At 51.5% G+C, this 26,808-nt stretch overlaps 1 protein-coding gene across 1 annotated transcript; it reads right to left on the minus strand.

Moving 5' to 3' along the window:
- Window positions 1-779: 779 nt before the first annotated feature.
- On the minus strand, window positions 780-25,394 carry LOC131400043 (plexin-A4-like). The gene is made up of 6 exons (XM_058534717.1): window positions 25,387-25,394; window positions 24,557-24,671; window positions 12,845-13,045; window positions 5,310-5,406; window positions 4,949-5,139; window positions 780-935 (listed from the first exon to the last, which is right to left on the minus strand). Exons 1-6 carry the CDS (start codon window positions 25,392-25,394, stop codon window positions 780-782), a joined length of 768 nt encoding a protein of 255 aa, XP_058390700.1.
- Window positions 25,395-26,808: the final 1,414 nt, after the last annotated feature.

Here is a 26,808-nt window from a genome sequence, read left to right on the forward strand (position 1 = left end):
TCGGAGCAAGACCCAGCAAGCAGAAATGCAACCTGCACTGACCTTGAGAGATGCCTTGCAAAGAGTCAATAACTTATGTACATAGGACAAGTGGCAAGGTTTCAATCCAGGAGAGGCAGCCAAGATGGTATAGAATATAGATTCTATTGTGCTGGTAAACATTTCATGGTTGTGTTTGCTGGGCTGGAAAATTGTGTTTCCTTATTTACAAGACAATACATGACTCACAAACCTCCTCCAACAAGTGGGTTGGAGGTCAAGGTCACTCGTTGAATGACCTTGCCTGCAGTGCACCAGCAGACCTTGCGGTGAGAAAAACAATCCAAAGTCCCCACAGGCCTGCAAGTGGGTGTGGAGTTTCATTTTGAGTCTCCATAGAAAGTAGCACAGGATCAGCTTCTTTCGTAATTGGGGGAGGACATGAGTGGGGTGTTGGGGACAGCAGAGGGAGTCGGGGTAAGGATTTGAACTCACACTTCTCTTGCAGATTTTAATTTTGCATTGTCTCACCCCTACCCACAGCCACACCCCACGAAGATAACAATCACTTTTCTCTTCCTTCCCAGCCTTTTCTCCTTCCTCTTTCTGCACTTGCCCCAATATGGCAACTAGCTAGTTCAGAGGCTGGGGCGTCATGGGAGCCACTCCCTGCCACATCCTAGAATGTTAGGGGCATTCTCCTCCCTGTCCCAAGCTCTAAGACTGTCTGTTGCTGGGCAGGGAAGATAAGTCAACAACAACAGACAGTCGTATCTCCCCATGTCTCAGGTGGCTTCCACTTACTGTTCTGCAGGGATGTAGCCATCCACCAGAGGGCTGCACTCCACGCCGGCCACCTTGACATGGGAGGCGATGTCCCGGAATTCCAGGCCCAGGTTCTCCCCTCGGATGGTGACCTTGGTACCCCCTTCCCGGGGGCCTGTCACTGGGATTATCTGGAGGGAGGAAGCATGGTAATTTGGCCGGCACCAAGATAGAGCCATCACCCACTTGCTGATGAGGCAAGGAGAGGCTGCTGGCTCTTCCCCATCTCTGCCTGATTCCCTGAGTCGGGTCCAAGTCCACAAGGGCACCCGGGTCTGGGACTGTCAGTGGACAGGAGCTTCTAATAAAGCAGTCCACGTTTGTGTGTGGTTTTAGGAGCAGTGTTCAAAGCCCCTCGTTCCTCTTCCCAGTTCACAGGAGAAGAGATGAGGGAATGGAACATGACCTGTAGTGTTACTGGGAAATTAATAGAAAATCCAGATTAAAGCCTTCCGGCATTTGCTTGTGTTGGTTCTACTTTCAAGGAAAATGAACAAGCCTCCTATCAACCCACAGCCTTTCACATGATGGCAAACCACCCATCTTTCCAGATCCTTCTCCCATGTCACTTCCCCAAAATCAGATGTTCTCTCTCCCTCTCCGTTGAAATTTCAAGTCACCTTCTTTGTGCTCCTTTCATGGTAACAATTATTTGTGTCTGATTCCTCATCCTTCAGATCCTGAGTCTCTGAGAGCAGGGAGGATGTCTCACTTCTCCTTGTGGACTTTCCAGTCATGGCACCATATTTGTTTCTTGAGTTGTAATTGTATTGAAACCCCTGACTATCCAAGCACCTTCCTGGAGTTAGAAGAGCATTTGTCACAACCCCTCTGCCTTCACTGTTTGGCTTGGTTTCTAAGGAGTTGGATTTAATTTAGACTTTACTCTCATATACTGGCCAAAATGACAGGCTTTCCCCTCTAAGATGTCACTGTTGTTAAACACCCATGATTGGAATGTTGGGATTCAACAACCAAGGGCCTGCTTTGAGGTAGGGGCTCCGTACAATTCACACAATCTAATTATGACATCTCACAGTGGTGACCTTAGTGGCAGAAGGCACTCTATGCCAGCCTCTTCTGGCATTTGACAGACTAGAGAAGGGCATAGTTCCCATTCCCGGTGCCTCTGAACACCAGCCCCTGGATCTTGGCCAATGTCCATGGATTCTCAATTGAAGGAGCCCAGATAGCCCACTTCTTAACATTTCCTACTCTCTCTACACCTCAAGGGTCACAACTGGGGGTTCCATCTTGAGGGGAAGGTGAGAGATGGGGAAGGGAAAGAAACTAGTCTGGGGTGCCCCTGAGTGGCAGCTTTGTGGGGGAAGGCTATTCATCTACAAAAGTCAAGATACTTCCTGCTTCTTAACACATGCATGTTTGCGAGTGAGCATGCATGAGTGTAGGGTTTGCACATGCGTGCTCCCACTGCAGTGGAAAGACAGATCCCTTGGAGACATGGGCCCATTTCTGTGTGAGAGAGGTAGATATATACAGGGAGGGCAGGAAGGGGGAGTCCATGTTCTTCCCAAATTGCTGCCCAGCCAGTCCCCAAAGCACTGCTGGCACCTGGCAGCAGTGGCTGCATGATATTCCAGCCGTGGCTTGCTGTCCTGAAAAAGGAGTTTTATCTCTGGCCCAGTCCTTGGTTCCCAGGTTCCCGGAGGGCTGATGCCAGCATGGAGCCAGTAAACAGCCTCCAACGCAGAGAGATTTGTTTCATTTACCACCTCCTCTCTGTGATTTTCTTGGTCTCACGCCAAGAAGAAAGCAAGTCCACTGTTTGTGGCACACACACCATTAGCCGTCATGCGTGGCAGTCCCTGGGGAGAGTTTCTTGTTAAGGGTTCTGTGGTGGGGGAGGGGAGAAGGGAGGAGAGGGCCCGGCCCAGGTGTGGGGCCATGGCAGAGGGGCATCCATCTGCGTTCCTTCCCCAGATAATTCTGTGAGTTAAATGCATAAGTATTTTCCCCCAGTTTGAGAATCACTATTGAGATTCCTACCCATGCAGGAGACTGAAGTGGGGACTGAGAGAAGCCCCCAGTACCTGGAAAATCAGGAAGGGAGGGGGCAAAGGGGCTGAAGTGGGGGCACATCTAGAGGGCCACCCTGAGGGGCCACTTTGCTGGGCAAGGCTGTTCACTCCCAAAGTCAAGCCCCTTTCTGCCTTTACACATCCCTGGTGTGTGGGCACAGTTTGTGAGTGGACGTTCGAGGGAACACGTGGGTGTCTTGCCTTTGTGGTGGAAGAGAACATTAATCTAGGAACTGAGGCACCTGGGATCAGACCCCCTGAACTGATTTACACTTTGGTTAGAGTAAATCAGTGTCTCTGAGCACTGGTCTTTTATCTGGGAAATGGTGATAATAACCGTGGTCTTGGCAGGCGTTATGGGTTGAATTGTGTCCTCCCAAAATCCACATCTTGCAGTCTTCACCCCCAGGACATCAGAATGTGACACTATTTAGAGACAGAGCCTCTACAGAGGTAATCAAGTTAAAATGAGGTCATTAGGGTGAGACCTAATCCAACATGAGTGATGTCCTCATAGAAAGGGGAAATTTGGACACACAGAGACACACATAAATGGAAGACGATGTGAAGAGACACAGGGAGAAGATGGCTGTCTACATGCCGAGGAGAGAGGCCAGGAACAGATTCTCCCTCACGGCCCTCAGAAGGGACCAACCCCGCGACACCTTGATCTCGGACTTCTAGCCTCCAGAACTGCGAGACAAGACATTTCTATTGTTTAAGGCACCCAGTCTGCGGTACTTGTCTGCAGCAGCCCTAGGAAACCATACAGTAGGGTTGTTGTGAGGACTGATGGAGTGAGCGACATGAAGAGCTTTTTGCAAGCTATAGAGCACCACACAAACATTCGGCCTCTTATCGTGACTGCTGTTGTTAGATTATGGAATCCGTGTGCGTTTGTGAAACTGCACAGACTCGTGCCCAGTCTATCCTCACTAGTACAGAGCAGAGGCTGAGCTTCCTTCTCCCTCTCCCCCCACTCCCCTCTGCTCCATTAATATATTCAGCATCCACTGTGGCAAAGAGGCATTGAGCACCTACTATGTGCTAAGCCCTGTGCTAGAGGCACAGAGGTGAGGCAGACACAGTCCTGTTGTTGAGACATTCACACCTCATCCTTATTTATCAGGGGAGCAAGGGACTCTAGCCACAGTGGGGGGGGGGTGGGACTCAGGGGGTCTTTCTGCCGGGAGTGTGGAGTGGGGAGGTGATCTCCCCACTCACATGGGGTGACCTAAATAGATGCCAGGGGCAGCGATTCCCTTGGCTTAGACATGCATGGCAATGATTTTAACAACGTTAATCATGATCGATGAGGAGGATGCTGAGATCCCCATTGGCTGGGCATGAGCCTAGTGTTTTGCATGTATTCTTTCATATAATCCTTATCACTACCCTGAGAGATGGACACTTAGACCCACTGCACAGGTAAGGAGGCTGAGGCATGGAGATGGTGATGAATTAGGCCCAGGGTACCCAGCAATAAGTTGGCAGAGCCGGGGTTCAAACCCCATTCTCTGTGACCCACATATCTGCACATTTAGCTCTGCCCTGCCCCTCACTGCTCCATGGCCTGTGAGCCCTCTGTGCTCCTGAATTGTGCTCAGATTCCTTTCTGCCGTCTTACAACCTAGGTCTTGCTTTGGGTGAGTCCTGAAGCCTCTTCATATCGACCTTCTCTGCCTCTCCAGGGCTGGGGTCTGCGCCCTTGACCCCCATGCAGCCTCCGCTCATGGGCTGGTTGCCTGGTGAGGCTGCTGCTGATGGAGCTTCACGGCTTGTCACCGAGATTCTTAGAGACAAAGGGAGGGTGGCGAGGACTTTGAGGCCTATTCGCTGCAGCTCATGTAGAGACTCCAACAGGACAGTCGAGCCCCTTCTGCTTTCTACCTGCCTTGATGATGGAAAGACCTTGGAACCAAGCCTACAGCTTCTGGGGAAACTGTGCAGGAAAACAAGGATGCCTCCAGCTAGCCGGGGCATCCGAGTGCACCTGGTCATCACTGGGGTGACTGACACCACGGCCACCATGGCTGTCAGAGCCCCAGCCCCATGGCAGGGCGCAGCTCAGCAGCCCGCAGCAAGCCCAGTGGACCGTAGCTTACCTCGGTGATGCGGGGATTCGTGCACTTGCTGTTTGCGCCCGACAGCTCCAGCCACTGGCTCTCGTGGATGGGGCAGTGCTGCCGCAGGGTGCACTGGCCCTGGCCCTGACACCAGCCGCACTCGAAATCTGGGTCTGCCTTGAGGCACAGCCCGCAGCTCTCACGCATGGCTCCACACTTATAGAGGTGAACTGCGGGCAAAGAGCAAGAGGTACTTTGGGGTGGCAGGTAGGGCCTAGGAGGGGCCAGGGGGTGAGGACAAGACGCGCAGTCCCAGCCTCAGATGGTAGGACATCTGCCCAGGAATGCAGGGCTGCTCCCTCCCTCCACCCGCCTCCCCCGCCGGGGCCACCTTCCACACCTTTATTCTGAGCTGGGTTGTCAATGTTGAAGTGCCCGTTCCACACGACTGTCAGCTCCACGGGCAGGTTGTTGATCTCCATCCCTTCATAAGAATACTGCAGCCAGGTCAGGGCGGGGAGAAGAAAGCTGGGTCACAGAGATTTCTAGGGAGGGCCAGATGTTCAGCCTGGGGCCCTCAAGAGTGCACAGGGCTAAGGGCTGGCCATGACTGTATGTGTGTATGTGTGTGTACACATGTACGCACACGCACGTGTGTGGGTGGGCAGGGTGGGGAAGCACATTTCAAGGAACGGGGAGCAGCGGATAAGGAAGCTAAGGCAGGGGAGGGGCCAGGCCCAGGGGTGCACCCATTTGGATGCGGGTTCACGGAGCAGATTTGAGCAAGCTACCGGTCCCCCTTCCATGGAGGCCTGTTCCCACCAGCTGGGCTTTCCCCAGGAAGTTTAACTGAGAGAAGAGCCCACTTCCTCCCTGACTGCACAGGGGAACTCTGGCCTTTAGGCCCTGCCAGGTCCTTGATTTGATTTGGGAACTTTAATTTCTAGGAAACGTTCAGAGACCTGGAGAGGGCTGACCAACCCCCAGGCAGGGTGGCGGTTGCAGAGAGTAGAAGTGAAGGGGCTGCACTCTTCCAGGGATGAGTGGCTGGGGGTTAAGAGAGAGGAGGACTGGGCGGGAGCTCAGAGGTCAGGTGGGAATTCCCAAGGACAGCCTAGAGAACAAACAAGAATCTGGGTCAGGACTCCAAAGGCTCAAAGATGGGGTGCAGGCCCCAACTCTGTGGCTGCCCACGCAGAAGCTGCCTCCAGACCTGCACAGGGTGTCCTGTGGGTCCTGCTTCCCTGCCGGCTCTCCCGGGGTGTCTGATGCCCACTGGCTGGTCCTGGCCTTGGGACTGTGGTGCTAAGAGGTGTGAGGGAATGAAGTGGGAGGTGCTGCTCGGATGCCGGGTGGGTGGAGGCGCAGCCCCCAGGCATGCCAGCCCCACTGCCTTCTGACAGCAGACCCTTCTCCATCCCAGAGAAGGAGGGTAGGCGACAGGAGCCCGAGCCTGCCCTGGGCAGCATTTCCAATCCCTGTCTGGTGATTTTCTCATTATTCCACCAGACTCGGCCCGCTACGGGGGGTGGATAGACGAATGGAACCGAGACAGGTTTTCTGTAGAGGAGGTGCTGAGGGCCGGCAATTTGTGGAAAGAGTTCAGTCCATGGGATTTGGTTTGAAGTTGTGTTTGCAGAGCCAACGGGCTCTTTTAACTCAGAATTAAAGTTTGGAGGGGCTGGCCTGTGGCGGTGTCAATGGATATTATGGCAGCTGGTGCCCCCTAGGCCAGGCTAGCCACAGCGCTTTCACCGCGGGAGGACAGCCACAGAACCGCGGGAATGCACGGGCTGAGGAGGGTCTCAGGGCCTGTCATCCGTGCCTCTGCAGCCTATTTGCAGAGGCCTCCAAAAGGGATGTTGTAATCCTGATCTGGGAAATTGCCCTAAGTTCCTGAGTGCTCCAATGTGAATATACTGTGACGGCATCCACATGCACAACATAAGTAGGATGTATGTCCAGCCTTCTTTAGGTCCTGCCCTTCCTCAGTGCTCCAGAATTTCTCACTAACTCTTAGGTGATGGATGCCCAGGCCAGGGAGCCGCGATCAGTGCTTCCCCCACAACGGTGGGGGTTTGCGCCACACCATCCACACTCTTAGAGAACCTCCCTCGAGACCATGACACCAGCCAGGGACAGGGTCTGGGCTCAAGCCACAGAATAAAGCAAAGCTCCCCAGCCCTGTGGAAACAACAGTGGAGAACTTTTCGATCATCGCATCACTCCACTGGTGACTCGTAAGCTTTCTGCCATGTGGCACAGTAATCAGCTCCCCAGAGATCAAGGTCTTTGTGTCTGGGGCAGGCTGGGTGGTTCCAAGTAATCCTGAGTTTTCTCAGAAAACCTCTTGCTCTCTAGACTGGTGGTTCTCAGAGTGGTCTATGGACCACCTTCATCAGAATCATCTGGGGGGGGGGGGGGGTCTACTAAATGCAGATTCCAGGGCCCCACCCCAGACTGCTGAGTTGGAATCTCGGGAGATGGGGAGTATTTTGATTGAACAAGGTACTCTAGCACTTCTTGTGCCGGGTAAAGTTAGAGAATCTCTGCTCCCTGTGGTCGGCTAGAAGCAGGGAGCTGGTGGACTGCCCGGTGGAGAGGTGCGTAGGGGGCAGAGAGAGGGAACACTTTTCCAGACCTCCCTTCTGTTTCCTCCTCTAGCCAAGCTCCACTTCCCATCCTTCCCATCTCCCTTCCCATCTCCGTTCTCCAAGGCCCCAGTGGGGGAAAGGTGGTGAGGGTCAGCTTCAGGCTGCTCCAGCCTTTAGGAGGGACGCTGGTGGTGCCGAAGTCAGGATCAGAGCCTGGCTCCTGCTTCTCAGGCCTGGGTCTGGCCAGAACTCGAAGTGGAAATAGCAGGTGGTGACCAGGGGTGTGTTGGCCAAAGACCAATAGAACCTTCAGGGCCCTCTCAGGAAGGACCTGAAATCCCTCAGAGAGCAAGGCAAGAAATACTGCATGTGTATGTGTGTGTCTGTGTGCACAGATGTGTTCACACACATGCTGACTTGAGAAGAGGTCAGTGCACATATCTGTATTATCTATGCGTTCACACATGCATGTGTATGTGAGCACACACATGCACATACATGTACTGCCACAAAGTGGTTCTGCAGTGACCAGCTGTGTGAATGTGGGCAAATGATCTAAGTCTCATTTGGAAAAGGGGGATTGCAAACAGTGCATACCTCATAGGATCGCTGTGAGGGATCGAGACAACCATCCGATGCTCTGAGCACAGTGCCTGTCACACAGAATGAGCACTCAAATATTACTGTGTATTTTAATCTGTGTGTATACACTTGGGGATGCTGTGCAAAAATATATTTGTGCTCCCTGTGTTTATGTTTATGTAGAATAATAGCAGCAGCCATTTATTGAGTGTTTACGCACCAGACACTTGGTACATATGGAGAGAGATGCGTATGAGAATGCGTACGGGTTCAGATGTGCGTGTGTGTGTGTGCGCGCACATTTTCTTTTCGAAGAAAACTGAAAATAAAAAAGACTTTAAGAATCAAATATGCTGGGCATTGCTTTCTCTTTCTCTCCCCCATTCTTGGGATCTTGACTATGAAATATTATAGAAATCATTAACCCTGGGTGCTCCCCATCCCCCCCTCAGTCTCTAGGGAAGTCACTCTATTCCTGGATGCCCTCTCTCCTAGACCTGCATCCCACAGGGGGAGGGGCAGACAGCTAGGGAGCCTGGACCACTGGCTCCCATCCCCCACGACTCCCCACCTCCGCTCCCATAAATGCTCCACTTAGCATTTATACCGTCCTCCGTAATCAGCAGGCAGTTAATCTGCACAAAGCCCAGAGCTGAGGAAGGAGGGTTTCAGGCTCCAGGGGCCAAGAACTTAAGTGTCTCCCTCAAGGTCAGGCACGCCATGGCCCGCCAGTGGGTGACGTGGCTCATTACCTTGGGAAAGTGTGACCCTCAGTTTCTCCACCTTCTGAAGCAAAGAGAAGACCTCCGTATAATTTGGACATTCTTTCCTCCAACCAGTCCCTTGTCCCAAGCTCTGAGATATTTTTCTAGAAAGTTCTATAATTCGGGTGAAGAAATCTGAACAACCTAAGAAGCCTGTGTGTGCTCTGTGTCCATCTCCAGGACCCCAGAGGGCTCAGCAGACCCATTCCCAGTTGTGTTCCAGTAAAGCAGGAAGGGGGGCAAGCTGTCTCCCCATCGGTCTCCCCATCCTCTTGCTGCACATAGTAAATTGGGGCACCAAGAGAAAATGTGAGGTCACTGGGGATGGGTGGAAGCTGGGCTGCCCCTGCGCCCACACACTCGCACGATTGCCGGACAGAGAGGCAGGCACTGGGTGTTATTATTAGCAGCACTTGACATTTCCCTGGAGACCTGCTCTAAAGGAGACACGAACACCACAGTTACTCTCCCTCTAGCTCTGCCTGTGGGCTACACTGGTCCCCTCCCACAGGCCCCCTGGGGCTGCAGTGACTGGCCCAGGACCTGTCCCCAAATAGTGGGCTGGAGGCCACCTGCCTGCTCACCCAGCCCCACGTCATGTCCACCCTGAGGTTTCCTGGTTCTCTTTCCTTCCCTGCTCTCCTCTGAGACCTCTTTGTCACCCTCCTCTCCCATTCTAGAGAGCTCAGGGATGGAGGACATGAAACAGCAGTATCTCTTCTCCCACATTCTTCTCCGAGGCAGGTCAGACCCCGCTCCCAGGGCTAACACTAAGGCTGGGGTATAAAGAGCTCAGTCGCTATTATTTTTGCCCAACCTTTCATTAAGGGATGTGTTATGAAACTGAGCTCAAGTTCTCCATTTGCTATTTCCTAGCTGTGTGATCTGGGGCTGGTCACTTGCCCTCTCTGGGCTTCAGAGACCACCCTCCTCTGTCACAGCATCAACTAGGTATTCTCTCGGGTCTATTCCTGCCCTGGTGGTACATTATTTTCTATAACTACGGGAGCAGAGGCTCACCCTTGATTATGACCCCAAAGATTGTTTAAGGACGTCACTTGATGGCAAGTGGCATTCTGGCCCAGACCAGCATTTAGACTGGGATCTTACTGCCCCCCCCCCCGAAAAGAGAGGGTCCCAGGAAAAGTCAGAGCTGAGCCCTCGTGAACTGCATGATTCCAGTGGGTCCTGGTAGGTAGAGGGGATCTCCTGGAATCTCCTGTCTGTGGGTACCCCTCCTGTTGCCTCAGTTTCTAAGACCTTTAGATGGTAGAGAAATGAAGTTTCCCATTACCTTCCTGATGGGGTGCTGAAATAAAACAGGCACGTGGGCAAAGTTGGGCTGAGCTCCTTTGGGAGCAGGACCTGGAGGCTCTGGGAACTGTCCGTGGCGGGTGGGGAGGCCTCAGATGACTCCTAACTCCAGGGGCCGGAGTTCAGCGTGAGTGCTCCCCAGCTCCTGAGCGGAGGGCAGGGGGATGGCCAAGAGCTGAAAAGCCACGTCCTCTCCTGGCCGTCAGCGCCTTGGGCTCCAGGCCTGCAGCCCCAACCTCATGTGTTTCCACTACGGCTCTGGTGTCTCCGGGTCTGCTGGAAGCGGGTCTGGAGGTGCCTGAGCCCGTGTACTCAGGAGCCCGGCGGGTTGGGCAGGACCCCCACCCAGGGCTTAGGGCCCCCAGGGGCTGGAAGCCAGACTGACCATTGCATCCTGGGGCGTCAGGCTTGCAGATGGCAAATGCCCATATAAGGAGCTGTGTGGCCTGCTCATGTCTTAAATCCCAAGAATTCTACATCAGACAAGGAGACGCCCACCACAGAGCCCAGGGGTACCTCTCCTTGTCCCGTGGGTACTGACCGGGGTGCAGCACGGGGCTCCCCGTGGGGGCACCGCAGAGAAGACCCGGCCCTCACCTGTGGGGGCTGCTGAATTCTCATTTGTGCCCTTGTTCCCAGGAGGCTCTGATTTTGCTCCCACATTTGGGGAGTTCCTTGTGACCCTTAAAGTGCTCAAGAGTGCTGAGGAGAGTTGAACACAATTGGCTTCCAATTCTGGCAGGACATAGAAAGGTAGCGGGTCCCCACAAGCTTCTTGGAAGCTCAGGTTAGTTCCCAAGGCCCAGAGAGAGTTTTGAGCACGAAGTCCATAGGAGGAGCTCAGGCCGTCATCTGGGGTACTCTTGTCTATTTAACCGAGTCAGCTGAAGCACGTGGCCCATGAGGCCCCGTCTTGTGGCGTCCAGGGAACGGACGGCTCCATCATCAGAGGGGGCAGACTCTGTCCTCCCTCCTGACACCTCTGGGGCCTGAATCCCTGGGGCAGCTTCTCTGAGGAAACGAGGCTGTTTTCTCCGTGGTCTGAAATCCCTCCCTGCCTTCTGCTGAGTCAAACGTGGGACTCAGGCCTTCTCTTCCCACAGGGACTTCCTTATTTGGGGGAGAATCACTGGAGCCAAACCCTTGGGACTGGTCTGTTGGCCTCAGGATTTATGAGGAGCAGGAGTGTTTAATATCCCCTTTGCTTGCAGGTTTAATCTGGAGTGTGGCAGAAATCTGCAAAACAGCCTGGCCACCAGGGCAGGATGTGCTCAGGGAGCTGTGGGGACACATCTGGGGTTTCAGAGCTGGGGAGATCAATGGCCAGTTCAGTCCCCATAATGCTGAGTGACCTTGGGCAAGCGTGTGGGCCTCTCTGAGCTCCGTTTATGTCCAGACTGCTGCCTGCAGGAAGAGTGGGGTGCGCCCGTGATGTGCTCTGTCCAGGACTCTCCTGGTCCCACATCACATCCCCAAATACAGTCACTGCACATAAGTACCCAGAAGCAACAAGGAGGATGAACAGGAGGTAGTATGACACAGGGGGAGACCCCAAATCCGGGCCCATCCCTGCCACTCACTAGCTGGGTGACCTTGTGTACCTCAGGGACCCTCTGAGCAGGGGCAGGTTACCCTGAGGCACATGGAGATTCCACCCCTTCTAAGGCCTGCCTGTGTAGCTAATTTCATATTCATTATATTTCATTCTTTAAAAAGGTCCCCCAAATTGTACAACTCTCAGCCCCTCAAACCTAGATCTGCCCCTGCTTCTGGGCCTCCAGCTTCTCTTTTGTACGGTGAAGAAGAACATTAAGGTTTCTTACAGCTTGAAAATGTTACGAGTTTGTAAGTCCCATGTTTGTCTCTGAGCATCTGGGTGCATAGAAGTAGCCCAGAAAGAGAACGAGAGAGAGAGCAGAGCAGGGGCTGGGAGGGCCACAAGGCCAGGAGAGGAGCAGGCAGGCAGGATAGAGAGATAGCTGGGATACGCTAGGGGTACCTAGGAATCAGGCGACAGCCGTGGGCAGCAAGGACCCACTGTGGATTTCTAAGTAGTGGACAGGGTCTTGTGGATCTAAGCAGCACACTCCCGGCCAGCTCCCTCCCATCCCACGGCCCCCTTTGCAGGTGCTCTGTCTGGCTCAGAAGCCTCCTGTCCTGGGAAACAGCCTCTGCATAGGTGTAGAGGCAGCAGGGGACCTTTGAGGGCTCAAATGAGGCCCTCAGGTCAGCCCTGGTAGGAGGGTGGGGCCCAGGGCTTCCAGAGCTTCTCTCAGGAAGGAGGATGGACTCGAATGTTCCTAGAACCTGACATGCCCTGCAAATGCATTTGCCCTCAAACAGCGCTCAGTAGCCCCACGGCTGGCCCAAAAGCCCCTTTCACTACAGCCCCTGTCTTGGGTGGAGAGGACTGCTGTCACCACAACAGGGTCACACCCTGGGCAGACTTGGTGACCTCAGAGTCCAGCACTCTGCTGGGACGGTTGTAAGGGGCTGGGGCAGTTATAAGGGGCTTGGCTGGGTAAGGAGGTTGGGGAAAAGCAGTCTGGCAGGGAGCTGAGCAGTTTTGTGGGTGTTTGGGGAAATCCTGCGGAGCTGAGCTGATTTGGCCCCAGGACACGGTGATGGGGCTGGAGGAGGGCAGCTCAGGCCGCCTGGAGGGGCGGCGCTGGGGCACTCACAGAGGTGTTCTGGCACTGCACGCTGGAGCTGTTGAAGCGCAAGGCGGGCACCCTCTGCTCGCTGCCCTGGATGTTGAGGATGCATTCGTACCCGCGCTGCCCGGACTGCGGCTGCGGCAGGTTCTTGGCCTTCAGAGTGATGGGCTTGATCACCTCCACGGGCACCAGGATCTTGTCCACTCGCAGCAGCTGGGGGCAGTCCTGGGGACAGAGAGCACGGCGCAGGTTGGGGAGCAGGAAGCCAAAGGTGCAGGAGCCTCTCCTGACATAACCCAGATGTTCGTCCTGCTCCACTCCCCCAAGGACACACCCACAAGCTGTCCTAGGCACTGGTGCCCACCCCCAAGCCACTGTGCGGGAGGGAATAGGACAGAGAAATCCCGGGTCCCTGTCACTGTCTTGAGGCCACCCCTCAGAGAGCCCTCCTCCCCACCCTCTTCAGGCTCTATTTTATTTATTTATTTTTATATGAGGAAGATCATCCCTGAGCTAACATCCATGCCAATCCCCCTCTTTTTGCTGAGGAAGACTGGCCCTGGGCTAACATCCATGCCCATCTTCCTCCACTTTATATGGGACGCCGCCACAGCATAGCCTGACAAGCGGTGCGTCTGTGCGCGCCCGGGATCTGAACCCAGGCCGCCAGCAGCGGAGCATGCGCACTTAACCTCTACGCCACTGGGCCGGCCCCCAGGATCCATTTTAATGTACTACAGACTGCCACTCCTTGTGGTCTCTCCCGTCACACTCCTACTCTAGCAAACAAACCCTGCTGGCTGGGCGACCCATCCCACTTTGGGCTGATGACCCTTTGCCTCAGTTCCAGGCTGCCAAGAGTTGGGACAGAGGGGCCCAGGAGAGCAGCTCCATGAGGCAAAGCCCTGGGCCGCGGCTCAGGAATGTGAGTCTGGGCCACAGCAGGAGGGGCCTCCAGGGCCTTCCATACATGGGCTGAGTCTGGCATTTGGGAATGTTCTGGAACAAGCCCCAAAGACTTTTTAAATCCAGAAGCTTCTGCCTGAGCTCTGGGGATGGTCTGACCCTAAGGAAATGCCCCTCAGAGCAGATACACCCTGAGTGCCTCCTGGACGCTGGCAATGGGCATGCTCATCCCTGGAGCCGAGTGGGGCCTGGAGGGTCTTTGGGGATGAAGGAAATGAGTTGCCGGGCCCCCTTCCCTGGGGCAGTCGGCCCTGTCTAGGGAGGGCAGGGGGGAGAATGGGGTCGTATACAGAGTGTGAGTGCTCTGCCCGGCTGAGAGGTGGAAGCTGGTGTGTTGCTGGATTCTCAGGAGCTGGGTGGAAGAGAATCAGTGTTCCAGGCCTGATTGGCATGGGCAGAAGTGAGGCCTTCTGCAAACTCAAGCAGGGCCTGGGCACCTGTGTCAGGCAGGTCCCACCATCCCCCAGATTCCTCCCACTATGGTACTGCTTGGGGTACGCCCAGACAGATGGCTTCTGGGCAGGCTGGCCACCAAAAGCAGGGCACACACATCCTTCCTGAGGACAATGCCTCATGAGCTCATTGCTGACTCTCGGCAGAGGCTGCTGGCCCCCAACCCCAGCACTCTTCACCCGCAGAGTGAGACAGAAGGAGACTGTGGAGAACAGCAGACCAGGGGCGCTGGCAATCAGGCAACTGGCAGCTGTCTGTCCCTCCCGGTCTGTAAGCAAATGTAAGCCCCTCTGTCATGGAAAGCTGGGAGGGAGAAGACCTGAGCTCTAGGGCCTGCCAGGCTTCTGACAGCCTATGGAACCCTGAGCACATCACAGCCCCACTTTGAGACTCAACTTCCTTATCCGTCAAATGGATGGGATCCAAGGACCCATTCAGCTCTAACCATCGTGATTCCGTGATTTGAGGTGGTCTTGCCTCTCTCCTTCCTGATTACCCTGAATCCTTGCTTCAGAAAGAACCCCAGGCTTGTTAAACTAAGCCCTTCTTCTCCCCTTCAGGCTGCCCACACCATTATCCTGAAGAGCAGCTAGGAGAGGAGCAGCAGATCCAGCAATTCCACTTCTGGATATGTACCCTGAAAGAACTGAAAGCAAGGACTGAAACAGATATTGTCCACCCATGCTCATAGCAGCATTATCCACAGCAGCCAAAAGGTGGACGCAACCCAAGTGCCCATCGATGGATGAAGGGATGAATGAAATGTAATATATACATACAATGGAATATGATTCTGCCTTAAAAGGAAGGCAATTTTAACACATGCTTCAATATGGATGAATCTTGAAAACATCACTCTAAGTGAAATAAGCCAGTCACAATAGGACAAATATTATATGATTCCGCTCATATGACGTACAAAGAGTGGTCAGATACAGAGAGACAGAGAGTAGAATGGTGGTTTCTCGGGACGGGAGAGAATGGAGATTTAGTGTTTAATGGGTACAGAGTTTCAGTTGGGGAAAATGAAAAAGTTCTGGAGATGGATGGTGATGAGGATTGCACAACAATGTGAATATACTTAATGCTACCGAACTGTACACTTAAAACTAACTAAGACGGAAAATTGTATGATATGTGTATTTTACCACAATTAAAAACAAGTAAACAAAACGAAGAGGAGCAGCAGGGAGGCAGGCAGAAGGAATGGGTGGAGGACTGAACCCTGCATGTGGTCCTGAGGCGCCAGAGCATGTGGGTCCCCAGAGACTTGAGGTCCCACAAGGACAGAGTGTCTGAGCAGCTCCTTCTTGTGCCCCTCTCTCGGCGGCCATCTCACTTCACTTGCTCCAGCAAGATGAGAATGTGAGTCACGTAGAAGACAAGAGTGATTTTGTGAAAAGGATGAAGCTCAGGAATGGAGCGGGAGGTGTGTGATGTTGGGGAATCGGGAGAGAAGATCTATGGAAAGGGGGGGGTTGCCAGCCAGAGGTCCCGGGCAGTCATCCCGACTCCACTCCTCCCTCTGCCTGAGGCCCTGGCAGCTCTCCTGCCCCTAGAGCATGCTCAAGCCTGACCTTCCTCCTGCTACAGCCTCATCTGCAGGGGCAGCTGGGTCTCTGGCTGCGTTTGGAGTAAGAGCAGAAGTGCGGGATCTCTCACCTCCACGTCCTACAGCAAAATGTTGCTGCTCATGAATGGTGCGCTGAGGGGGTCTGGAATCTGAGAGTCCTCTGAACCAACCTAATGGATCCCTGCTACTTTGCAAAGGAGAAACCAAGACAAGGAGAGGAAAAATAATGGCTCAGTGTCAGAGATGTGCTGACAGCTGAAGAACTCAGATGCCAACCCACCATCTTTCCTCCTGTTAATGAAAGACGCAAGTTCCTACTGGTGGGCGGGACCACTCAGGATGGGGCGGTGGGTCGGTAAGGGTCCTGAGACCAGCAGGACTAGGGAGCTGCAAAACCCTCCTGCTGTGGGCTGGAACCTTGCCTGGGGGCTGGACTGGTTCTAGTCCAGGATACGGAAGCATAAGCCTCTTTCTCGTCCCCTGTAGGATTCTTACTGAGGCTTGTTATGAGTTCTTTAATGAGTCCTGATTGCCAGTGGCCCCATAAAGGCCTAGTTTGCATATAAAAAGCTTGGCGGCTCTGAGAGTAAGTTCATTAATAATAATTGGAGAGGCCCAGGGCTGGGCTGGGCCCATTTTCTTCTGGTGGCGATGCTGATTGACCCCAGTGTCCCTCCTAATTGAAATGTAAAATGGCAATTTTTCCCTAGGCAACAAGGCATGAAGGGACCATTGCCATCACGCTGCCCCTTCCTCCCACCCCAGCTCCCCAGATCCTGACCTGCCTCATGCTGGGACCCCAGGTACAAAACCACCTCTAAGTCTGATGCATGTGGGAAATTTCAGAGAAACCTCCATGGGAGCTCAGGCCAACCTAACCCCGTCCTCACCTTTGAGCTTTCTTAGCAAGAAAGAACCCCGTTAGAGAATCATGTAACTATGAGTGCAAGTCCATCTTCCTCCTGCTAATTTCAGAGTCTTGAAAGGGCTCTAATCATTGCTTGGTTTAACTATAAATGAGGATTAGAAACTCCTCTTCTGAAGGGCATTGTGGGGGACTCCATGAACGACCACATATACAGTGTCTGGTGCAGAGTCAGCAAGCATTCACCAAACGTTTGTTCTTTCCTCTCTTCCCCCAGCTCACACTGCACCTTGTCCCTCACCTACTTCCTTTTCCTGTCTCACTTCCAAAGGCTCCATTCCCCTGCTCCCGCCTCTGTGTGCTTTTCCAGAAACAGCCCATCAGCTCCCACTGTCCAGCTGATTCCATCCCTCCAGGCTTCAGAGCCTGACAATTTCAGCAGCTCCAAGTGCCCCAAACACAAAGGGGACAGGTGGGTGGTCCCAGTTCCATCCACTGATCTCCTAACAGCAGTCCCCTCCTCTGGGAGGTGACATCCTGAAGCTGCATGTACCACGTGCCTGAGACAGGACCTCTGCCAGCCAATCACGTGGCCTTGAGCAAGTCCCTCAAACCCTCTGTGTCTCCTCATCCATAGAAATGAAGAGGCTGGTTTGGATTTGATGCATTTTACGGTCCCAGTTCTATTATTAACCCATTAGATGACTTGGAACACATCATTATAGACCCTTTCTGAAGCTCAGTTTTCCCATCTCTAAAATGGGGATAACAATGTCTGCTCAACTAGCTCAAAGTGTGGTGTTCAAAATATCCACCAACTCAATGCATGCTGTAGGGTCTAGGGGACTTTGTGGGGGAGGTGGGCCTCCTGGAAGTGGACATTTATTTACTAGAAGGGAAATATTTTAATATTCTAATAACTGGTACATTGCAACCAGGTACAGCTGTACAGGTGGGTACGGCTCTGGTAGCAGTGTGTGACACCGTTCATGATTCTAGTTAACACAGTACAAGGGGTTCAAGGAGTCAGTCCAGTGCACATCCCACCACCCATCACCGTACACATACTTCCCCTGGGCTATCTGGTTTCAGAGCCCAACACACGTGATCACCCCATGTTCACAACAAAGAAGCTAAGGACACCTGTTACCTCATTCGATTCCCACCATGACCATGACCTTCACCTGATCATCTTACTGACTTTGGTCCCCAGATGATTATCTACCCTCCATACAGAATGCCTCGAAGACACACTGCTCTTCTCTTTTCAAGGAAGACACTTTTTACCATAAAAAAAGAGAAACTAGATACTTCTAGTTCACCAGAACTATCATTTGAAAGGTGGAGGGGAGGAAAACACCTGCATGTAACAAGATGATTTGGAGACGAACGCCTACTGTAACAGCCAGGTTCCCTTGGAGGCTGTCTTGCCTGTGGCCACATTCTGCAGGTGGAAGTGTGGACTGAGGGTGGGGAGTGGCGGTGGCTTGAGGCGCAAGAAAAATCTTCAATGTCTTGGCTTTCAGGGGGTGGCTCCAGCGGGCTCCAGGTCATCTGTCCAGCCCCGTGCATATATTGGTCTCCACTTAAATGCACATAGAAGTAAAGATAGCACTGCTAATCGCAGGGAGTATGAACGCCAAGCTGAAGTACGAAGCTAAAAAAGATGCCTTGCCATCTACCGCATCCAGCATGTCGGTGGCTGCTTTATACAGAGGTTTCATTGCATATTTAAATAATTGAACAAGGACATAAAGAATGCTGCCACACTGCGAGAGAAAAGGCTGCCTTCAGGGCTGGTGCTGCCTGGGGAGGGGGGTGGTAGGCCATGGATTTACAGCCCCCAGTGTGTTTACAAGATGAAGGCTCTAACTCGCCTGGTTGTTACAGCAAGATTGGGGGAAAGTGAAGCTCGAAGGAGAGCTTGGGGAGTGGAGGGGGGCGTGATTTGCAGGTCACTTTCCCCCCCCATGTCACCTCAGCCCTCATCAATTCCAAACACAAGCCAGCCCCAATCCCCAAATTTACATTCACCTTCTCAGACCCATGGTGCCCAATACAAAAATGTAACGCACCATATATTTTCTTGCTGTTCCCCAAGTTTATAATGCCATTAGCGTGATCTACGATGGGCCGGTTTATGGAGAGAGGAAAGTAATAACACTGAAAGGAAAGACCCATAACCTTAAGGGGGGAGGGGCAGACGAGATTGATGGAAAGTGCAGTTGTCTGGAGAAATGGCAACCCGGTAGTGGAATGCCTTGAGTGGGGGCAGCGCATGGCTGGAAGCAAGTTCTTTAGCTGGGTTTGGCTTCGTTTTCTCAACGGAGGGTGAAGGGCCTGGCAAGGGTGGTGGTGTTGCCTCCTCTACAAGAAGGGAAGCAGAATCACTGACAAGGTGGGCTGGCCTGATTTCCCTTGAGTTCAGTTGTGGGGCTAAATGCCCTTGGCCTGCCCCATCTCAGGGCACGGGGCTTATTTCAGCCCCAGGGCCAAGCAGCAATCCAGGGGCCAGCACCCACCTCGCCTTGCCAGCTCTGCAGTCCTGGAGAGGACTGACACTTGGAATCGGTAGATTTCATGATACGAGCCATGGCTATGGATTCATCACAGGGGTATCGAGTGGTAAGGGAGGTTGGGATTGCCTTTCAAGCACAGCTTTGGAAATCAAATAGAATTCATTTTGCCTCTTCTGATCTTACAACTGTTCTCTGGAGTAAATACTCTGCTTGAACTTTAAGAAGAGAGGAGCTGCGGGGACCTCCTCTCTGAGCCTGTGCACAGGGGCCAGATGTGCTTCGCCTTCCTAGCAAAGGCTGTCCAGTCTGGAGCCCAGAGAACAGAACTTTAGCCGCAGCTCACTTTGCTTTTCGGTTAAGATGAGAAATAACAGTAAAATAGTCCATCGGGGATAAATTCTTGTCAATGGATTTGCTTTCCCGTGAAAGTTCACCTTTGTTCCCTAAAGATCAGCATTTTTAGGTATTTGAGTCTGACGGGGGTTCAGGTCAGCCTGTGGAGGAGCCTGGGGATTTCAAAGCTACTTGGGGACTGGTGGCCCTTTCTGCTTAGTGGACGTGAGGGCATGGCCCTGTTAATGGCCCTGTTAATGGCCCAGTGAACAGCCATTCCATTGGGTAGCAAGGAGTCTCAGCTGACATTGGGAGAACAGGACTGAGAGCAGGAAGACTCTCATCCCACTTCAGCTTTCCCTCGCCTTCCTCTCCCTCTTCCCTTCAGTACCTAGGACCTGGCAGCTGATCTAAAGACCCAGGGTTGTTATCACAGTGCCATCATTAGCTGAAACAAAATCATTCCTTGTAACTGGAATATAGTTACTATAAATGACATATGTTATTGGGCATTCTATTTCTCATAATTTTAATTATGCTAGAATACTTGCCATTAATGTAATAACAACAGTGATCAACCAGTTCTCTATTCCAGACCAATAACTTCACCTGAATGCACTCTTTGTTCAGGAAAAAAAAAGCAGGTAATTCCACATTCCGGGTGACAGTCAACAAAGCCAGTGTTGAAATTTATTCCAATGAATGAGGATACAAGATGGCGCTGGGTAGACAAAGAGCCCCCTGGCAGCCCCCTTCTTGGCTCACAAAAGGACCCTGTCTGCACCCTCACACTCAAGGGTTGAAAGGAAATGAAAACCCAGGGACTTGCAGAACAATCACTGGACCTGAGTCTCACCTTCATTCTAAGAGGGTGGGTCTGGGCCTGGATGTCAGGGGAGCTGCAGGCCCTGTGGTTGAGTGTGTCACCCTGTTAGGTAGAAGTGGGAGCCCTAAGCCTGGACATGACATTCACCCTATAAGACCACTTCTTGGGCACAGATTTCTCTTGGGTGCTTTCTAGCTTATTTCCAGTTACAATTATAGAACTTTAGAGATCACATGGACCAATGGTCTCATTTTTCACATCTCTAAATACAAATCTAGAGATCCCTTACACACCTTAAAAACTCTCACAATGCCTTGCCTGTGGGAAATGCTCTGGGAACTGGGTAATGCAGGATGAAAGGTGACATGTAGCAAAGCTTCAGAGTATCATGCTACAAATAAGCTCTTCCCCTGGCACGGAGAAGGGACACGGGTGTCCGAGAGCTTCTACAAAATCACCTTTCGAATGTGTAATTTTATTTGTTACCCCCATTCCTGCTACTTTCTCTTCCCAGAAACAAAAATATAGAAAACAATACGACATAAAAAAAAATCACTGCCTTTCCGTTAGCAGCCGGGGGCTTTCTTTTAACCTCTGAAGACAGTGACCTCCCTCCTGACACAAAATGGCTGGATCAGTCAAGAGTCCACAAATAATTATTTACTTCTTTTCCCTTGGCACACTCTCCAAGAAGATGCTGCTACAACCAACCATCACGAGGTGGTCAACTCTGGCTTCTCCTCTATGTGATATTCAAAATGGCGCTAGTATTGAGCTGGGTAGGATGCAACCTCCAATCTTGGACCAGAAGCTCAGCCTTAGAATTCCCTTTTCTCAGAGTAAATAAGCCTCCAAGAAAAAGAGGAGCCAAAGTTAACTCCATTCAATAATGTGGTAAGGGAGGCATGGCGATTCCAAGTTACCCGGGAGCCTCTCACTGCAATGGTCTGCCAGGCGCACCATACAACGGCTCACATGAAATGGAAAGAATTGAAAGGCAGCAGGGGAAGGTCAGTCCTTCTCCACGTCCCTCCATCGGCCATTTCCTCCAGGCCTCTTCCTTTCCCAGGGCCCTGGCACCAAATCCTCTGAGGTGCTGTGAATCCCCAGCAGGCTTTGCCAACAACCGGTGTAGATGGGGCTTTGTGCCTGCCTGCCATCTGGGCACTTGAGGACATCGTTCTTCTACAGGGATCCCTGAATTGTACTAGGAAATGTGGTGGGTTCCTGGTTTATTCTCTTCCAGTTTTTTTTTTCCCCTCTTTCTGAGCAGCAGATGTAAGCTCCTTTTATATATTTAAAAGAAAGAAACTTGGGACAAGAGGAGCAAATAATAAAGGAAAAGCAGAAATTTGCAAACCTCTTTAAGGTAATTAAATGATTAGGTGCCTTTGAAATCCACCAGATAGCTCAGTTGTTTCTGCTTTCATTTTATTCTTGGGCCTCTCCACGCATGAAACCTCTGCCAGATAGACCTGTCTGGAAAGCCAGAGAGAGGCTGAAAACCTCTTTGTCTCCACTCTCATCAAGTAATTTGCAAGTTTCAGAACAAAATAAGAAAAAGTTGCTTCCTGGGCCCCTGGCCTCTAGCCTTGGTGGGTCAGCCAGCCCTTGTGCTTCTGACTCCACATCCCAAGATCAAGGCCCAAGATCAGAGGATATTGCACAGCCTTTTATCAGGGTCTTCATGCCAAAGGAGCGCCCCTTGGCTGTCAGACTCATCTCAGTCCTGTTAGCTCTGGATCCATTTTGTCTTAGTTAGAGAATTGACACATAAACATTAGATTCACACTTCTTTGTAAAGCCAAGATGTAATTTCCTTCCTCCTTTTCCCTATAAAGGGACAATCTAGATCTGGATCTCTTTTCAGGATTATGAATCCAGAGCAGCCATTTCCAGCCATAGACAGACCCCACTGTAGAGGAAGTGGACCTCGTGTCCGGAAAACTCCACAACTTTGTCTTGTTCTGGTCTGAAACCTGCAACCAACTTGATGGGAGTGGAGACCTAGAGCCTCCCCCAGCTTTCAGACAGGTGTATCTGGCAGAGGTTTCACGTGTGGAGAGGCCCAAGAATAAAAGAAAGCAGAAACGTCGAGCTATCTGGTGGATTTAAAAGGCCCCAAATCATTTAATTACTTTGAAGGAGGTTTGCAAATTTCTGCTTTTTCTTTCTTGTTTGCTTCTCTTGTCCCCCTACTTGATCAAAATCGTTCTCTCCCCTTGACCACCTCACCATTCCTTGCTCTACCTCTAAAATGAATTGCTCTGCTCACTCTCCACCTGTAGAACTCCTGCTAAGCCATCAGAGCCTGGGAAAATGGGATTTGGGGTCCAGATTTTCTCATTGCCAGGCACAATTCACTCATTTTCCCGCTGGGCTAGGGGAGCCCAAGGCAGCAGTTGTTGCTAGTGGGTGTACATCACTCTTGCCTTTTGGCCTCAGAGATGAGAGAGCTTCCCTCCCGCCATTAAATGTTTGGCCAAAGTTAGGGTTCCTAGAGGGGTAGAAGAGAGTGAGGGCACTGTGATGGGCCTCTCTGTTCTGGCCATGCCCCTCCTGTCCCCCAAACAGCCCTTATGCTTCCCGCACCAGGACAGTTTCCTGCTCTCACAGCTGTATGGTTTGCCACATGGTCACGGTACCTGTGTGGGCGTGTGAAGGGGGCTGGAAGGTACATGCAAGACTGAGGGTGTGTGTGAAGATGTTGGAGTCTGTCTGAGTCCAGTGATGGCTAAGGGTGCACCAGGCTGGCTGCTCTGCTCCTGCTTTCAGTGGAGTCTAACCACTACTGCTTGCTCACTCTATCTATCTATCAACTGTTTGCCTGTGTGTCTGTCTAATCTTTCTTCCTTCCTTCCTCCCTCCCTCCCTTCTTCCTTCCTTCCTTTCTTTTCTTTTGTCTCTCTCTCTTTCTCTTTCTTTCTCTCTCTCTCTTTCTATCTATCTGACTGTCTGCCTGCCTATCTATCTAATCTTTCTTTCTTTCTTTCTTTCTTTCTTTCTTTCTTTCTTTCTTTCTTTCTTTCTTTCTTTCTTTCTTTCTTTCTTTCTTTCTTTCTTTCTTTCTCTCTCTCTCTTTCTTCTTTCTCTCTTTCTTCTTTCTCTCTTTCTTCTTTCTCTCTCTCTTTTCTTTCTTTCTTTCTTTCTTTCTTTCTTTCTTTCTTTCTTTCTTTCTTTCTTTCTTTCTTTCTTTCTATCTTTCTCTTTCTCTCTCTCTCTCTTTCTTTCTTTCATCTCTATCTGTCTATCTATCTATCTATCTATCTATCTATCTATCATCTATCTTTCTATTCTAAATAACAGCATTCTAAAGCAACCAATCTGTTCAGAACTACTGAACTACTCCTTATGGTTGGAGTCACACAAGCACCACATTGTTTGAACTACAACAAACTTTTCCAAAGTGTTTTTATGCCCCTTATCTTTGAGGTCCTTGCCCACAAACTGACATTCTAAGAGAGGTAACACCATAGGCGTAGGGAATTTCTATTATGGTGATGAACAGTTTTCAAGGATAAGAATAAAAATTAGGAGGGAATACAAACAGAGTGGCTTAGCCATGGAGCCCACTCTGTCTCAGTGATTCCCAAGCTGGACAATGCAGCAGATCACAGAGTGCTGAGCTCCACCTGGAAGTTCTCATCCAGTTGTTCTGGGGTGGAGCTGGAGACTTTGCATTTCTAACAAGTTCACAGGTGATGCTGATGCACTGACCTGGGAACCCCACTCTGACAAACACTACTTTGGTTGGTAAGTTGACCGTTCTTTCATTCTTATTCCTCTCTCCCTTTTACTCAACTTTTCCTCTTTGATCTCAATTCTGCTCTGTGGACAGTGCTCCAAAGGACAGCTGAGGAGTCAGTACACAGTCCTGCCATGTACTTACAATTATTTCTAGGACATGCGTGCATATGCGCACGCACACACACACTCATCTTTCTGGAATTGTTCTAGAACTCACCGGGAATGCACCTTTGTCTGTAAATGAACCTTCAGGACTAGCCCAGAGCCTACTGGCCCCACTGCAGAGCTTTGCTTGTTTACTGTTTTCATGAAGTGGTCTCTTAGGAGTCAGGGTTGGGAGGAAAGGGGTGGTCCTGCGGGATTCGCCTTTGTTTTCTCTTCTTAAGGGAAGTCTTGCCTGTGTATCCCATGCTCACAGCAAGCAGTACTCACCACTCTGGCTGCCGAGACCTACCTCAGGTAGCTTCACTCGGCCTTCCTGGAAGGAGCAGGTCTTAGGGTCATGGGTGCAGACGTGCCGGTATTTACACCAGTGGCAGCGGTATGGGCTCTCCACGCAAGACAGGCACCTGGGCACAGGGGAGGAAGAGGCACAAGTCATAGAACCTGCGTGAACCCAAAGCAGAGGACCTAAAACTCCAGGGTCTAGCAAAACATGTTTTAACATTAAGAGAATCCTCCCTCAAACACTCAGGAAGAGCAAATCTTACACAAATCCATCCCTTTTTCTCCCAGTCCTCAGGAAGCCAAGAGTCTCTAGCTTCCTCACCGTCCCTCAGATAGTTAACAACCCTGGTCCCCCAGGGCCTAATCAACCACCGTCCATCTCCAAAGGATGGTGCCCTCTTTTGCTGAATTGGGGAACAGGGAGGTCTGGAATAGAGGGGCTTGTCCAGAGGGACCATGAGAGTTAGGGCAAACAAAGAAATTGAATTTTAGTTCAAATTGACTCCAGGGTCTCGGCTAACAAGGACCCACATGGACCCAGCCTGGCAGAGGAAGGTCCTGAGGCTGCTCTCTCAGTGCGATGGGCTCCTGCCTAGTTAACCCCACCTCTACACTTCACCCCAGGAAACAAAGGCAACTTTATAAGAGCTCCCTCCTGCTTAAAAACCCAACATGGTCTCCTTCTTCCAAACGGTAACACTCAAATGCCTTGCCATGCAGCCTAAGCCCTTCATGGTGTCCAGGTCCACCGTCCCCTCATGTGTTTGGTGCTTCAGCCATGAGCATGCTCTCCCCATGCTGTCCTTCTACCTGCAGTACCATTTCCCCTTCCTCCACCTGGCCATCTCCTCTTCCTTCTTTGACTAATGGAGAGGTGGTCACATTGGGCCCTTATCTCATTAATGCCTCTGTTTATGTCTCTGGGACAAGACTGGCCTTGTTGTATTATATTTCACTCATTCACTGTCCAGTTCAACCAGTAGTCCACTAGGCCATGACTCCTGGAGGGCAGGGATGGAGTCTTTGCATCTTATTAATTTCTGATCCTCCCTGTCTAATGAGTAACACATTGCCTTGCACATAGAAGATGCTTAAAATCATTTTACGGATGGAATGGAAACTTCACACAGGATTTCATCCACCTCCTCTGCTCTCCTAGAAAAGAGAAGGGGTAGTGAGGGTTTAGGCCACCACGTGGTAAAGCCATGAGAAGCTCTGTGGCAAGAAGCAAGAAGAGAATTCCAGTGTTGAAGCAACTGTTTTTGGCTGGGAGGTCTGGCTGCCTCTTATTTGGGGCCACAAAGAGAGCCAAGCTCTGGGCTCACAGCTGTCATAACCAGATAGCTAGACCCTAAAATTCTACCAGTGTAGAGCCCCAAAATGTCTTTGTTATGTTAACTAGCTCATCTTGTGTGGAGAGGAAAACAGAACAGTCTCTTAAAGCAAGCAGGGCTCTTTGAGAACCGCTGGGGGTTCCACGGAGCTTCCTGGAGACTGTGTGAGGAGATATGTGGGGTTCCCACACAGAGGGATTCCAGGCCCCCTCAATCCTCAACCAGAGTAGCTTCTACTACATTTATTTTTTATATTGGATTTTCACACCTAATTTTTGTTGGAGAAAAGTTTCTATGGTGAAAAAATGGCTTGTACCTTCTAAATCTGGTCCAGCTGCACCATTTTAGGGAGGAAATAATAACGTAATAACAGAAAACGTGAGCAGTGCCTAAACAGTGGGCCAGACGCCGCTCTAACTGCTGCCTTTGTAATAGCTCTTCTGACTATTAGCCTGACTAACAGCCAGCCTGCAGGTTAAGCAGGGTTGAGGTACAGGGGCAGCAACCAGCTGTGTCCCAGCCAATGACTGCTCTACTGGGACAGTGCCCCTGCCGTGTCTGCTGTTAAATATTTGGGTGACATCCCCAGGAGGACTACTATTTTCCCATTTACAGAGGACACTGGGGCACAAAATGGTGAAGTTTCCAGCTGGTCTGACTCCAGAGCCCGAGCCTTTGCCCTCTGTCCTTTCCTTGAGAAGTGGATGCTTTGGTCAAACTGGGCTGGAGCTGGTGCTGGAGCTGGAGCCAGAACCCCCAGACCAGAGCCTCCCAGCCTGTACTTTTCTGCCCCCTCTGCCCCTCGCCAGCCTGAGTCCTGAGCCAGCCTGCAGGGGGCTGTGCAGAGCTGAGCACTCAGTCACTTGTTGGACCACCTGCCCTCGCCTGGACCCACATGGGGGCTTCTCTCCCTTCTCAGATCCCT

This window comes from Diceros bicornis, chromosome 3, assembly GCF_020826845.1.
Source record: "Diceros bicornis minor isolate mBicDic1 chromosome 3, mDicBic1.mat.cur, whole genome shotgun sequence".
NCBI lineage: Eukaryota > Metazoa > Chordata > Mammalia > Perissodactyla > Rhinocerotidae > Diceros > Diceros bicornis.

Bases quoted from the DNA above. Each gene is read 5' to 3' on its own strand.
- LOC131400043 (XM_058534717.1), bottom strand. The intron at 13,046-24,556 runs GTAGGTCTCGGC...CTCTGTCCCCAG, and splicing joins GCCGAGTGAAGCTACCTGAG to GACTGCCCCCAGCTGCTGCG. The intron at 5,140-5,309 runs GTGTGGAAGGTG...CTTTGCCCGCAG, and splicing joins CAACCCAGCTCAGAATAAAG to TTCACCTCTATAAGTGTGGA.